At 40.2% G+C, this 15,530-nt stretch overlaps 1 protein-coding gene across 1 annotated transcript in view; it reads left to right on the top strand.

Moving 5' to 3' along the window:
• ATP6V1H (ATPase H+ transporting V1 subunit H) overlaps positions 1-15,530 on the top strand; it is a 77,039-nt gene that overhangs the window by 29,638 nt on the left and 31,871 nt on the right. The window contains exons 9-11 of the mRNA XM_083187097.1: positions 2,046-2,099; positions 10,760-10,857; positions 15,076-15,268. Coding sequence (XP_083043223.1) covers positions 2,046-2,099; positions 10,760-10,857; positions 15,076-15,268 — 345 coding nt within the window. The remainder of the gene's footprint in view (positions 1-2,045; positions 2,100-10,759; positions 10,858-15,075; positions 15,269-15,530) is intronic.

Below are 15,530 nucleotides of genomic sequence, written 5' to 3'. Positions count from 1 at the left end.
TTTTTCAGTAACCATGGCAATTTCAACAAGACTGCTCTGGAATTAAAGTGGCAATTGGTTAAGGCAAAACCATTTGCTTCTGCCTTAAATTACTATACCAAATCGAGTCATCATTCCTGTAATCTACTCCCCAGATTTTTAATCGACTACTAGACTGATTAAAAAAATAATTAGAAATCAAATAATTGTCCTTAATACCATGTCTTGTGCACTGTACTCAAGAAAAAGAAAAATGATTGCATCTATTTATATATGCTACTTCCCATTCTTGAGTTCAAGATTTTGCCCGTGCTGCACCCCTTCAGCGGAACACACTCCCATGTTGCATTAGACTCTTCCAAACTTTGCAAAGCTTCAATTGGGCATTGAAAACCCACATATTCATCAGAGAGTACCATCCGCTGCATAAGCTAGTCCTGAAGCTGCTCCTCATACCACCTGCCTCATGCCTGTACCGCCTCTCTGCTTTGCTTACATCCTGCCATCAGGCCATCCCCGCTTTCTTGCACCTCGTGTCATCTGTCTGTCGCCACTTCCCCCTACAATGTTAACTCCTCAAAGCAGTGCCCTCTTCCCCCTTGTTGTCATAGCCCTCTTTTCACATTTCACTTACAGCCCCTCGGTACTTGTTTCCTAGCACGGCACCCCCGATGTCCATTGAACGCCAGCGCATCGCATGCCATATAGCCGCATGCGATGCGTTTTTTAATTGTACAAGCACCCTGATGGGTGCTTACAATATTAAATGCACCCCCACGCCACCCCCACTATTAACGCAAAGGCGAAGCACAAACCCGAAGCGTGGCGAGTGGCGGCGGTACGCGTCCTCCGTCTTTTTCATACCCCCACTATCCACGTCGGCGTGGAGTTGATTTTAGATAGTGTGGCGAGCGCAGCGAGCCACCAAGCCCGAAGCGTGGCGAGCGGACGCCTATTACTTCACATGTATTCCGTGTCCCCTCGTGGGGCTTGCTGCGCTCGCCACACTATCTAATATCAACTCCACTCCGACGTGGATAGTGGGGGTATGAAAAGGTTGGAGGACACGTGGCTCGCTGTGCTCGCCACGCTTCGGGTTGGCGTTGATCCTGGGGGTGGCATTGACTATGGGGCACCATTTAACTTTGTAAGGACCCATCAGGGTTCTTGTACAATAAAAAATTGTATACGATCGCATCGATCGATGTGATGCGATATTTTATTGTACAATATCGCGTCGCATCGCATACCATCGTATACCTTATTTAGTATAATGGTATGCAATACGATGGGTGCCGTGCTAGGAAACAAGTACCCAGCCCTCTCCTGCTCCGAGACCACCTTTGCCCGCGCTCTCTCCTCCTGGTAAAGTCTCATCTCTATGGCTGCCATTCCTAGCAATACGCTGTTGACTCCCTTGCTACTTACATCTAAGCTGTAGTGTGTCTTGAATTGTGTTGCTCTTTGTTACCTGTACTCAATGTTTGTTATTTATTTACTGTAATGTTAAGTTCTGTCTCCCCGTGTTGTTCTATTGTACGGCACTGCAAAACACTAGTGGAGCCTTATAATCAAAATGTAGTAACAATAAATTTATATAATATATATAATGTTTTTTTTAGAAGATGGCAATAATAAAAAATTGATCAAACTGGAACGTTCATCAAAACCATTGCTATGTTCATTTTTATTTTTATATTTTTACCTATTCCTGTCCACAGTATTTTTATAAACTTTCCTTTCATTTATTTTTTTAAACCAGTGTGCAGATCTCTGTGTGAGTTTATTTCTGTTCATTTATACCGTGAACGCTGTGTTTCCATTGGAAATGTTAAGAATTTTTCTACTTCACATTAAGAAATGTGAAGTGACCTCAATAATAGCTGCTATTTAACGCATACACCTGCATTATTTTCTGTACATGCAATGAAACATTATGTGCAGATGAAATATCTGTATTGATTGAAGATTAATTAAATAATCCAACAAAGTAAAACTGCAGGTCTTTAAACAAAATGCCATGTAACCGAAAATTGTTTTTTTTTTTTTTTCTTTCACCCCCTTAGAAATTACGAATAAGTGGAAACGCTATGGAAACAGGAACCGTATCTCCAAGTGATGTAAGTGTTCAGTAAAGGGAAACTAATCATACAGTGTGATAGTGAATCATAGGTGAGATCATTGCTACTTGACGCTAGCTGACCAGAGCATGTTGGTTACTGCTGGTTCCCTGCTGCTCCAATACGCTGTTATTTTTTTTTACTCACTCCAGCAATATATTATGTTCTTTGCCTCATTTATGCCACCCACAATTCCCCTGTGCCTCTTATTAAGCAAGACTAGAGCTGATGTAATTTGACTATAATTTGTCAGAAACATTTAATAGATAGGCACTATAAGTTGAAGTGTTCATGATTTGTATGTGAAACATGAGAAGGTATTCTGTAGGTGAGTATGGAGGCTGCAGGAGAGGTACTGAGACACTCCCAGTGGGAGACACTCTCCCAGTAAGATGTTATCGAATTCAGTTTGTACTGTCATTTAATGTGATATGTGTCATACAGAATGTTTATAATAATTGTGTTTTCCTTTGCCAGTTGCATTGATCACTGGCTGCAGCTGTGACCAGTGGTGTATCTACAAAGTCAGCACCCCCCCGACGGAATCTCGGGGGCAGACATTTTTGTGAAGGTTATTTTTCATTTAAAAACAGAGCAGAAGTCACTAGGAGTGCCGGGACTGATGCAGACAAGTAGATCTGTGGGTCCTGGCGGCGGCAAGCAGGGTGGGAGGGGTGTGTGTGTGTGTGTGTGTGTGTAAGGCAGGTCTCGGTGGCAGTGCAGCACAGCGATAGCCCCGCAGACCCCCAGCACCCTCACTTACTGGCTGTGGCCTGTATAGTGTTTATAATCACTAGGGTGGATAAACTCTTATGTATAGCTCTCTACATTTTATTTTTAACAATTGCTTTTTTACAGAGCAGTAAAATGTAGATAGCCCAAAAACCTAAAAAGGGAGAAATCCTATACACAGATTTTAATGTGTTTTACCCATTCATAAGCATTACAGTAGCGCTAATATTGCTAACATATACATATATAGAAGGCCTATGTCTTCAGGCAACAGAAGAGCAAAGAATAGCAAAAGCAATAATTACTCCAAAATATGAATACCATTGAAAATATGAGAGTTCATTAGGATGCTCTAGTTTCCGTCATAGTGCCGTTGATGCTTTATTTATCCTTTTGGGTTTTTGAGGTCTACGTGTATCATTTTATATTTTTTGTCATTAAACTGTAGTTGTCACATCCTTGACCATTTTTTCTAGTCTTCTTAGTTCTTCAGTTATTTTTTATTTACTCCTCCTGATCTGCAATATGGCATCTTGTCAACAGCCTTACTAAATTTCTGGTTCTTTATTATATTATTATACTTTATGGTGTATTGTACTCAATCCACTATGTATTGTATAATTACTTGTATATTCATGATGTATAGTAGCACTCATTGCTTCAATAAATAATATTTTAAAAAAGCCATCCTAAAGTGTAGCTATGCTAGATTGATGACCACTCCATCATCTAGTGTTTTAGTAAACCTGTCTAAAGATTCAATAAGATTGATTTGGCATGATCCAAAGAGCATGCTTTTATAGATTGACTGAGGGGCAGTCAATCTGTAAGAGCATGCTCTTTGGAATCCCCCGTTCTCACATTTTAATAGTTTTTCCATCCATTTTGCCTACTACTGATTCAAGGCTCACTGGTTAGTTGCTCACCTTTACCTAGCTTCCACTTTTGTGCATTGGGACAACCTTTGCTATTTTCCAGTCTTTTGGAAGCACTTTTGAAGCTATTAACTTGTTGAATAATTCTGTTAAGGATGTTACAAGCATCCCTTTGAGCTCTTTTTAGTATTCTTCAATGTATCTCATCTGGTACCATTGATTTATCCACTTTCAGTTTTGAGAGTTCTGTTAAGACTCTCTCATCTTTAAATTTACTTGTATCTACCTAATTTTTAAGAATATTCTTACAACTTAACTATGCCTTCTCTCTATTGGGTAATTATTTTAATGATCTGCAATTGCCTTGTTTCTTTTGTCCATAATCTCAATCTATATCTTAAAGATTTCTTTCCCCCTTTACCTACTGATTGAGCTATTTATACTTATACTTTATACAAATATCCATTATCCAAATTATTCCGAAAACCATAGTTTCCAATATGTCCTTTGTGTGTGTGTGTGTGTTAAAAGCGCTACGGGGACATGATATGTAACTGGGACTACTGGGGACATGATATGTAACTGGCACTACTGGGGACATGATATGTAACTGGCACTACTGGGGACATGATATGTAACTGGCACTACTAGGGACATGATATGTAACTGGCACTACTGGGGACATTATATGTAACTGGCACTATTGGGGGCATTATATGTAACTGGCACTAAATATGTGCAAGCAAATGAATGCTCGACATTCAAATTCAGTGTCTGAGAGAGTACGCAAACCTTGTATCATGCACAAATCAAATATATTTGTGTGGATTTCATGTGTTTATACAAATGCAAGATACGTCATTGAAATGTAAAAGTATTCTGAAATATGGAAAAATCTGTACATGGCCTCGGCTATCGCACGTTTTTGGCCGTTTTAGGAAATGTAAGCCCTATTGAGCAATCTTACAGTGGAGTTCCTGTAGTTTGCCAAAGCAAAGAAGGAATAACTTGTTCCGGGGAATCAAAATGAGAAAACTTCACCTCTCTTATACCCCTGACCAGAGCGTGTCAACATTTGTTGGCATAATATGTGTATGTAAAAATTTAGATGGTCTGAGCCATTGACAGTGGAACCACGAGATAAACCTTCAATCCTTTCATTATGCATTTAGAAATTTTATAACGAAATATGAATTGGGAACCTCATAAGCTGTTGGAAGGAATAAAGACCACCACTGGAATCAAAAATGTCATGGATCGCTGCATTTACTTTCTTCCCCGACAGCATTGAACAGGGATCTCGGCAGATTGGGCCTGACTTCACAAGCAGTCGGGCCTGTTCGGCCGGAAATTGTTGAGCTCCGGGCCGCAGCTCGACTATTTACAGTCGTATTATTCGTCCACGTCCCTTTTTCAGCACTCGGCAGGCGGGACATTGAATCCCGCCTGCCAAGCTCTTTAAGCTTGTTTTAAATTCTAATACTGTATTCGAATACTGTATATAAATTCACAACATGCTGAACTATACGTCTGAGACCTACTGACATAACAGCATTTGCGTTGTACCCCTTTTAGTTCAGTAACATTAGAAACCATGCACATTCCTAGCATTGCTATATTGTTACCAGTCCTAGGCAGGTATGTAATGATTGCTTTTGTGTTTTGAATTTAAATGTCCTTTTAATATAATTAGTCATCAACGCCATATATTAATAGACATAATAGCATTGGGTAGGAAAAGCCTTGAATTAGACCCGGTACTTTACAGACAGCACCAAAACAGCGCATGTTCCTTTTCATAAGCAAAGAGTTTTATCTATTTGTTGTACAGGTTTTTTGTCCCTTTTATGTAGATGTTGTCTGGATAAGGAACATATTCTCTTCATAACAGGAAAGAGCTGACCTTGTATGCTGCTGCTAAGCCTAGCTCTTTAATCATGCCTATTTTGCACTCCTTTTCCAAAGTCACCTACAGTTTAAAACACTAAAAGTGTATATATGGTGTGTGTGTGTGTGTGTGTGTGTGTGTGTGTGTGTGTGTGTGTGTGTGTGTGTGTGTGTGTATATATATTGGTGGGTATTCAATTAGGTGAAAAATCATCACTTTTTGCCGTGATTTTAGGGGATCCACCCAATTAAGTTAAAGTGCAGATTTTTCACCTAGGATTTGAATTAGCTGCCGAACTATGTGTTTTCCTAACTTTTTGGTGAATTTGTGGGTGTTTTAATCAATATATTTTATTGAGATGATCTTTTGCTTTACAATTTACAAAATATGGTACTTGTGTATTATAGCGGCGCCCCCGATATACATCGTACGATGAACGTATCGCATCGCATGCCATGTACCCGATGGCATGCGATGCGACGCGATTTTGACCCCCTATACGATGAAAAATCGTATAAGCACCCTAAAGGGTGCTTTTGAGCACCCTAATGGGTGCTTGCAATGTTAAATGCACCCCCACGCCACCCCCCCACTATAAACGTGAGCCCGAAGCGTGGCGAGCGCAGCGGTACGCGTTCTACGACCTTTTCATACCCCCACTATCCACGACGGCGTGGAGTTGAGAATAGAATAGTGTGGCGAGCGCAGCGAGCCGGAAGCGTGGCGAGCGGACGCGGATACCTTCACAGGTAAACGCGTCCCTTCGCGGGCTTCACAGGTATCCGCGTCCCCTCGCGGGGCTCGCCACGCTTCGGGCTCGCCACACTATTCTATTCTCAACTCCACGCCGACATGGATAGTGGGGGTATGAAAAGGTCGTAGGACGCGTACCGCCGCCCCTCGCGGGCTCGCTGCGCTCGCCACGCTTCGGGTTCACGTTTATAGTGGGGGGGTGGCGTGGGGGTGCATTTAACATTGTAAGCACCCATTAAGGTGCTTAACATTGTATAAGCACCCATTAGGGTGCTTATACAATGTTTAATCGCATCGCCTCATATGGCATTGTATGCCATGTACAATGGCATCCAATTTGAAAATTGTATGCCATCGTACACTATCGAACGATATCGCGTCGCATCGCATACCATCGTATGCGTTATGGTATGCGATGCGATGGGCGCCGCCAAAATACACAAGTACCCAAAATATAAGAATTTCAAAGGTACTTGTTTCCTAGCACGGCGCCCATCGCATTGTATACCATAAGACTAAATATGGTATGGTATGCGATGCGATGTTGTACAATAAAAAATTGAATGGCATACAATGCGATGGTATACAATTTTTTATTGTACAACCACCCAGATGGGTCCTTACAATGTTAAATGCCCCCCACTATCAATGCCAACCCGAAGCGTGGCAAGCGCAGCGGTACGCGTCCTCTGACCTTTTAATACCCCCACTATCCACGTCGTCATGGAGTTGATTTATATAGTGTGGCAAGCCACCGAGCCCGAAGCGTGGCGAGGGGACGTGGAATACATTTAAAGTAATCGCGGGGCTCGCCACGCTTCGGGCTCGGTGGCTCGCTGCGCTCACCGCACTATCAAAAATCAACTCCACGCCGACGTGGATAGTGGGGGTATAAAAAGGTCAGAGGACACGTACCTCCGCCCTGCTCGGGTTCGCGTTGATAGTGGGAGGGTGCATTTAACATTGTAAGCACCCATTAGGGTGCTTATACAATAAAAAATCGTAACGCATCGTATCCGATGCGATGGCATAAGATGAAAAAATTAGGCGCCGTGCTAGGAAACAAGTACCATTTCAAGAAATACATACAATAATAAGGGACAATGTCCTTCAAAATATTGCAAAGTACACTGTGACTTTTCAAAATATAGGAAAGTACATGGCGCCATAAATTTTTAACTCAATCTTATTTTTTAAACAAAAAAATGTGGGTGTTTTAGCCCTTTTTTGGGTAATTTGTAGCACATGCCTTTTAAACCCCCCAAAAAAGTGAAGCTGTATAAGGTAAAAATATCTTGACGCGTGTGAAAATGCCGGCAATTGAATACCCACGGGTCGATTTAGTCCCATATTGTCGCCTATTCGAAAAAACAATGCCAATTGAGTACAAAAACAGAGGGCATTTGCCGGTGGTACTAAGCACTAGTTTCTGCTAACATATATTCCTTTTTTGAAAATTTAATTATGAGGTTGTTAGCATACATTTGGCCAAATTTCTGAACCTGCCCTCCGTTTTAAGGTCACCTCTATCGAGCAGGTCCCCAGCACTATGGGGTTCACCCCCAAACCGGTCCAGCAAAATCACCCCAGGGCATCACATACATAAAATATAGCATTGAAGTGTAATAGAGTATAAGGTGTCATAGTATGTAGGGTATGTGAAAGCAACTAATAGTGATAAAAGGTGTGTCAAAAAAAAAAAGTTAAAAAATACATCTAAAAGAAGAGGTACTCAGAAAAATGATATGTTTATGTGAGTCTATGTGTTAAACTTGCATGCTCTGAATTGGTCCAGCCAGAAAAGCCCATGGGGCCTTGCACCCAAACATTCACCCCAAGAACACTAACATTAAGAATAATAGGACTTACTTGAACTTATGCCTTGCTCACAATTTTGCAGTCACTGCTAGTCCCTGCTTAAAAACCGTTTTGAGGGTGGTGGGGGAGAGGGGCTAATCTAGGAAGAAGCAATATCAAACGTAAGAATGCACATAGAAAGAATAGGGGGTGTTTTCATTCTAGAACCCTGCACCATTCAAATCCTGTTGAGTTCCTCTTGCCTGTCTGGGGTGTCGCTTTCTGCTTTGGTACTTCTCTCAGCATCTAGTATGTATCTCCAAACTGATATAGAGATCATAAGCACCAACAGCAGAGAGCGACACCCCAGGCAGGAAAGCGATAAGCAACCACTTCAAAACCCTTGCAGTACCTATGGCCAAATATTTTGGAAATGAACATTGTCTGGTGTTTAAATGAAATCTAGTTTTTAATGTATTAGATGAGCACTAAGGATGAATGATTTCTTATTTAAATGGTGTGGTCACCTATCGCTTGCAATGCGGTAGGCTGAGTGGTATGGATTAAAGCCAACTATTTATGTATTAGAAGGACACAGTCATGTCCATGGTGTTTGAGGGGCTACACCTCAGAAATGATTGGATTTACTGAGCTGAAATATGGCAGGGATGCGTAGAATTGTCACCCGGTGCTGCATTCCACATTTCAGTGCATGAAAACTAAACTAAAATTTTAAAAAGTTGAAACTCCGTTTTTCTTTTCCTCTTCCTGTTTGGTCAGAACTGCCAGTAGCGCATTGTTTGTGGGGAGGAGGTGCAGGGTAGTGGTGGTACTGTAGTGCGGTGCAGGGTTAGAAGCAGTATGTGTGGGTTGTGAGGTGCAGGAAAGCGGTGGTAGCATAGTGTGTGCAGGGAGTGGTGGTAATGTAGTAGTAATTCCAATCATTGTCTCAGGATCATTGTCCCAGGTATCTAAACCAAGTTCTGATATTTTTACCATGAAATAGGAATTTTCTGCTACTTTTCACTTAATTTACTTATGTGATTGTTAACTGGATACAATATCTTATTTAGGCAAGGCATACTATTTTCATTGCCATTTTATGTGAAACATCTCTGCAAATTGGATTTGTATGCGGAGATTAGTATTATGAATATAATTTCAACATCTATTTATATAAAGTTTTTTTTTTAGCATTAGCTGCGAGTCTAGTTCCATCCACGGATGTACTTGTATGTTCTCCCTGTATTTTCTATGTATTTATGCCCACATCCAAAAACTGTTAGGCTAATTGACACGTGAGCAATAGGTGTTTGTGTCTGCGAAGGGACGTGCAGCTGTAGGAAATATAATTTATGAGCTCCCCTGGGGCAGGGACTGGTGTCATTAAATTGTCTTTGTAAAGCACTGTATTATATGAAGGCATTAATTTGAAAGTTATCTAAAGTTACCACCCGCTAACTCTGTTTTCGTGCTAGTGAATGCTCATCTGACACTCATAACTGGCTCATTTAAATTATGGCATGGTGCATTAAAGTAATACAGTATACCTTATGTGTTGGTGTTCCAGGACCATATCAAATTCGTTTTGGTCAATGTTGTTGGCAAAACCAACAGATGGAGGCTGCCCATCATAAAATATGTGAACAAACAGAAGCACAAACTGCCACATAAGTGAACCTAAAAAATTGTCCAGTAAGCACAAATTACTTTTGTCTCTTGGCTGTGATTCAATAAAGTTTTGTGAACCGCTGCCTTAAGTTACGTATGCCATTTTTTTCCCTCTTCGTTGGTGATTTGTCAGCAAACTGGAAGCCCCAATATTTTTGCTACACGCTAAAAGACTTTGGATGATGTCAAGGAAAAACATTGGAAATAAAGTCAAACTATCAAAAATGCCCACACACTGCACAATATTAATAGATTGAGGCCGAGATTTTCCGTCTTGGCTGATCCAATTATCGAAGGAGTGTGTCTCTTGCCATGATTTTTCACATTTATCGGTGAAACTTCGAAAAGAACCTGACAGCAGCTATTAATAAGTAGAAACTGGTTTAGATACAAGGGGCCAGATGTAATGCAGTGCGAGTCTGGTGGCTGTGCACAATGGTGGCCAAACTCTGAGGGTTTTTGAATTGGACAGTCATGTACAAGGCAAAAACTATTTAACTGCCCCTTTAAAAAAAAAAAAATCGGAGTTTGACCATCGTCTCACACAGCATTACATCCAGCCCAACATTACCATAGAGAGGGGCTCTTGCATTATCGACTTTTAAAACTTAATTTAAAAAGTTTCAGTTAAGTGTATTAATGCTTCCCTTCAAATGATGTGGCATTGTAATGTTTCAGTAATGAGCCATCAGTTCATCCATCTAGATATCTCTGTTTTAACTGACAGCGACAGAAATTTGCTTATATAATTGAACACGCTATTATAGAAGACCTTTTTAACTGCATTCTAAAATGCTCCCGACTGCTCTACCGTTGCAAACCGTTTGTTTCACACTAAATGGAAATGCATGCAAATACAATGCTTTCTTCTTTTGTTTCTGCTGCAGGCCCTTAAATCTCCCTTCTGTTTTCACTCCTAATTTCTACCATTCTTCCACCTGTAGAGTTCCCAGTATGTACAGTGTGTCGCTGGATGCCTTCAGCTGATGCTTAGGGTTAATGAGTATCGCTTCGCGTGGGTGGAAACAGATGGTGTCAACTGGTAAGGCTCTTTACAAAGCGAAATGATAAATGCTAAGAAGCTTCTAAAAGACAATTGCTGTCACCATGGAATTTACTGCATCCTGTGTATAACTGTAATGTGATTTATTGAAAGATAAGGCTCTCAACAGTACAGCAAGCAAGTATTGCTTTAGATAAAGCCATAACATTTTGAGGCGTAGGAGTGAGCTATACATGAAATTTTGTGTTTATGTCTACAGATCTGGCCAATAAATGCTTATTTAGAGAGGCATACCATAAAGGTATTTGTCGGAAATGTGTCCTGATTTCATTGTTTAGAAAAAGTTAAAGAACACACAATCCGATAAAGTGTGCTGATCTAATAAACGTTCCTATCTGATAGAGCATTTTTCACAATGGTATGCACCCAAACACACAGAGTAGTTTCTTGTTCAGTGTGTACTTTCTTTTGATGTCTTCAATGGCCCCTTGAATGAATTACTTGACAAAGAGCCAAGTCCCTAGAGACTAGGTGGAGGTTGTGGCAAACGTCAAGTCAAGAAACCTATTTTTTGCCAAAAAAGGTATTGGAATTTTGAGTTGCGTTAAGATGAGGCCAACGTAGTATACCCTTTCGACGAGTTCATAGTGGGTGGCAGACTATGCTAATTCTTACAAGAATTTCAACTACTACGGACTAGTGGATTTTGGCAATGACAAACTAATTTGTGCTGAAGTTCCTAGACCTGTGTCCACCCAACAATTTTCAAAGAACTTTAACTGTCAGAATGTTGATGTGAAATGGGGTTGCTCTGCAATCACGATTAGGGTTATGCTAAAAATTACTTTGACATTCTGACGGTTATCATTTTGGCAGTGGGGAATTTTTGCTCATGTCAACTGTATGACTGTTGCCATGCTGAGTGTCAACATTGGCTTTATTGACACCATGTTGACATTTAGAGAATGTCAATATGAAGAAAGTAGTTATGTCATATTACACCCCTTAAAGATGTCTACCTCTTTGTACCAGTTCACCATGCACATCAAAATTCTTAAGATTCACTATTGTAATTTTTTATTTACATTATTTTTATTTTTTTCATTCTCAACAAAGACATTCACAAAGATTTTGGTTGTTTTGTGATATTCCTTTTTAAGAAAATAAATAATATCCTTCTGTCCTTACCTTGTTAAAATCCTGATAATATTACACGTTAAATGCACTTTAAACCACCAGGTAAGCTATTATGTTTTCCCCCAGAATGCACATGGAAGAACATTGCTTAACTAGTGTGGTCTTCTATACATTCAGGAAACCTAAAATTATCAATATTTGAAATTTAGCGGATGTGAAATTTGAATGAAAAGTATTTTGTATCTATATACATGAAAAAAAAATTCTGGTTTTCTTAACTCCTCCATAGATGAATATTACAATCCATTACTACTAATATGTTATAGCTTGGACATAACCAGAAGAAAGAAGCAGGGCTTTGCCCTATATACCATGCATGTGTGTCTTCTTTCGTGTCCTCACACTGAAGTAAAAACAATTGACCCCAATGTATAGCCATACAGGGAAAAATGCATATAACAACCCACCCCCTCCTTTCCCATCCACCTCTGACTTCTTTTTCCCTGTATTTGGAGATGCGGTAATGTCCTTCACCTCCCCACAAGACTATACCCCCTCCCGCTTTATCTGCTACAGTTCTCCTTCTGCCTGTTCCCATCTTGCCCACCTCCTCCAATATATCTTTCTCTCTCATCAGGTTCTGTGCCCTCTGCCTTCAAGCATGCCCTTGTCTCCCCTATTCTTAAAAAAAAAAAAACCTTTGATCCTAACACTCTCCAACTAATGTCTCATCTATATCCTCCTTTTGCTCCTTGAGAATATTGTCTACAGCAGTCTTATTGCCTTTTATTCCTCCCACTCCCTGCTTGACCTATTTTTAGTTTGGCTTCTTGACTCTTCACTCCACTGAAACTGCAATGACCTCTATGGTTCTATATCCAAGGGCCACTAGTAGTAGTAGTACGTTTATTTATAAGGCGCCGCAAAGTGTCCGCAGCGCCATACATAGCAAACAAAAAAACAAATTACAAGGTAACGTACAGGGTGTGTTGAAAAATACAGTAGGAATAGGGGTATAGCTGGTAGAACTAAAATCAGCATCAGTTCAGAAGTAGGTGTCAAAATTGTCGAGGAGACTGAAGATGAAGTAGAGGAAGGGAAGAACAGGACAGGAGCACAGGTGAGGTAAAGAGGTAGGGTGAGTACGTGAGGAAGGAGGACCCTACTCATAAGAGTTAACATACTAAAAATAGGTGGGTGGACGAACGAAAAACAATAGGATAAGTAGGAACGGAGGGGAACGGAGGCAGGATAGGAGGATCAAAAGAGGTTAGGAGGAGGGATAGGCTAGTCGAAAAAAGTGGGTTTTGAGGGAGCGCTTGAAGGAGGTAAGGGAATCAGAAAGCCTGATGGGTGGCGGGAGGTTGTTCCAGTGCAGGGGGGCAACACGAGAGAAGTCTTGGACACGGGAGTTTCACTACTATTCTGCTTCAACTTTCTGCTGTTTTTCACATTGTGGACTACCCTCTCCTGCAAATCCTAAACTCCATTTTCCTGAGTGATGCTGCCCTCTCCTGGCTGACCTCCTATCTCTCTGAATGCTCCCTCTCTGTCTTCTGTCATGTCTCCACCTTCCCTTACACTTTCCCTAACAGTAGGTATCCCCCAAGGCCCTGTTTTTTTGGACCCTTTCCTTTTCTCTCTATATAAAGTATGTCCAATGAGCGCATTCACTCTTTCGACTATATACCGTTTTATACACTGTATCTATAGTGCCTTTGATAGGCTGCTGTATCTATGTAGATTCCTTGTTAGTAAGAATAAGAAAAACAAATTCGATAACAATAGTAGGTTGGAGCCTTTTAAATGGCTCCAATTATTGCCAAATAAAGAATAGGCCTGTGGTCCTTTAGTGCATGGATATAAAAACGTGTCCAAGTTGTAGAGTCCAGACATATATATAGATTTTTTTAAGTATTTATTTTTCTCATAAAAACTGGTATGGGCATGCGATTTTCAATCTGTAACATATTTTTCCAACCTTTTCAAGATTTGATTAAAACAGGCGGTCCACCTTAAGTGACAAAACCAACACGCTTCGTCTCCTAGAGATTTCATCAGGGGTACATCAATGGTTATGAAACCTAAAATTAGTAATCCAATAAGGACTTAACAACTACTAACATAATTAAAACACAGGTGGAGTATTCTATAATTAAATAACTTTAATACAATGTTATAGGTGATGAAGGAAAATAAATGATGATGATTTTAACAAATTATTGTCAGATTCCTTCCCATGGTTTTGACTGATGATCAAAAAGACAAGCGTGTGGCAATTTTACCGCAAACTTTTTTTTTTTTTTTTTAGCAATAATTAGAGGCATTGAAAAGGCGCCAACCTACTATTGTTTTCTACTAGTAAGCCTGCTTGAAGCAAATGCCTTGAAAGCTACTAGATGTAGAGTTTCACTTGCTTTCAGAGCCACACGGATATATATTAGAGATGTGCAGGTTCTGATTTACTCTGATTTCAAAGCAGGTTCTTATTGGCTATCCCAAATCACATGACAGTTGTTGACAGTTGATAGCCAATAAGATCCTGCTTTGAAATCAGAGTAAATCAGAGCCTGCACATCTCTAATGCAAATATATATATTATGGTTTGTTCGGTCCGGCACTCTCCTTCAGGATACAGCTGCCCCTGGTGCCTTTCACATAGATGAACACTTGCAAAACTGAAAGTTGGCACTCCAGAGGGACTGAGGTGAAAAAACTTTATAAAAACTTTATAGTTTGTGCACAAAGAAATGCACCAACATTTCGGGGCTGACCAGCCCTGTTTTCAAGGCAAAAAAACCCAGCACTTCACCTTGTTTTTTTGCCTTGAAAACGGGACGTGCCAGCCCCGAAACGTTGGCAAATTTCTTTATGCACAGACTTTTTTTTCACCTCCGTCCCTCTGGAGTGCCATCTTTCTTTTTTGCAAGTATAGATAGATAGATAGATAAATGTGTGTATGTGTAAATATACATATAAAAATACATTAATTTGAGAAACCTGCTTCATTGACCGAAGACTAGGATTACAAAGGGAGCATGATGACTATAGGAGTGCTCTGTTACCAAGTTATAATGCACAAACTTTCGTGGTTCTAATACAGTTTTCATGTTTTTTCAGCATTATGTCTGTATTGAGTAACAAATGTGGATTCCAACTCCAATATCAAATGATCTTCTCAATCTGGCTGCTTGCATTCAGTCCACAAATGTGTGAATACCTGCGACGGTACAACATTGTACCAGTATTGTCCGACATTCTTCAGGAGTCAGTCAAAGAGAAAGTGACGAGAATTATCCTAGCTGCTTTCAAGGTAAATCATACCATATAATGATGTACAGTACTTTAATGAAGCGCTATGATGAAAGAGGGGAAAGGAAAGCTGCTCTACTTTTTGTCCTCCTTGTTTGTGAGGTAGAAAGATAGAATAAAAGATAGAGGTGCGCTCAGGTAAGTGGTATATCAGTACAAATTCAATGCTAAAAAAAAATCTTAATTTTTATATAAATATCTCTATAGTGCCATTTTAAAACTTAAAATGTGTTAAATTCTTTACAACATTTTTCATGCAGAAT

This window comes from Crinia signifera, chromosome 5 (genome assembly GCF_055691185.1).
Source record: "Crinia signifera chromosome 5, ASM5569118v1, whole genome shotgun sequence".
NCBI lineage: Eukaryota > Metazoa > Chordata > Amphibia > Anura > Myobatrachidae > Crinia > Crinia signifera.
This window is presented reverse-complemented; position numbering and strand designations above follow the sequence as displayed.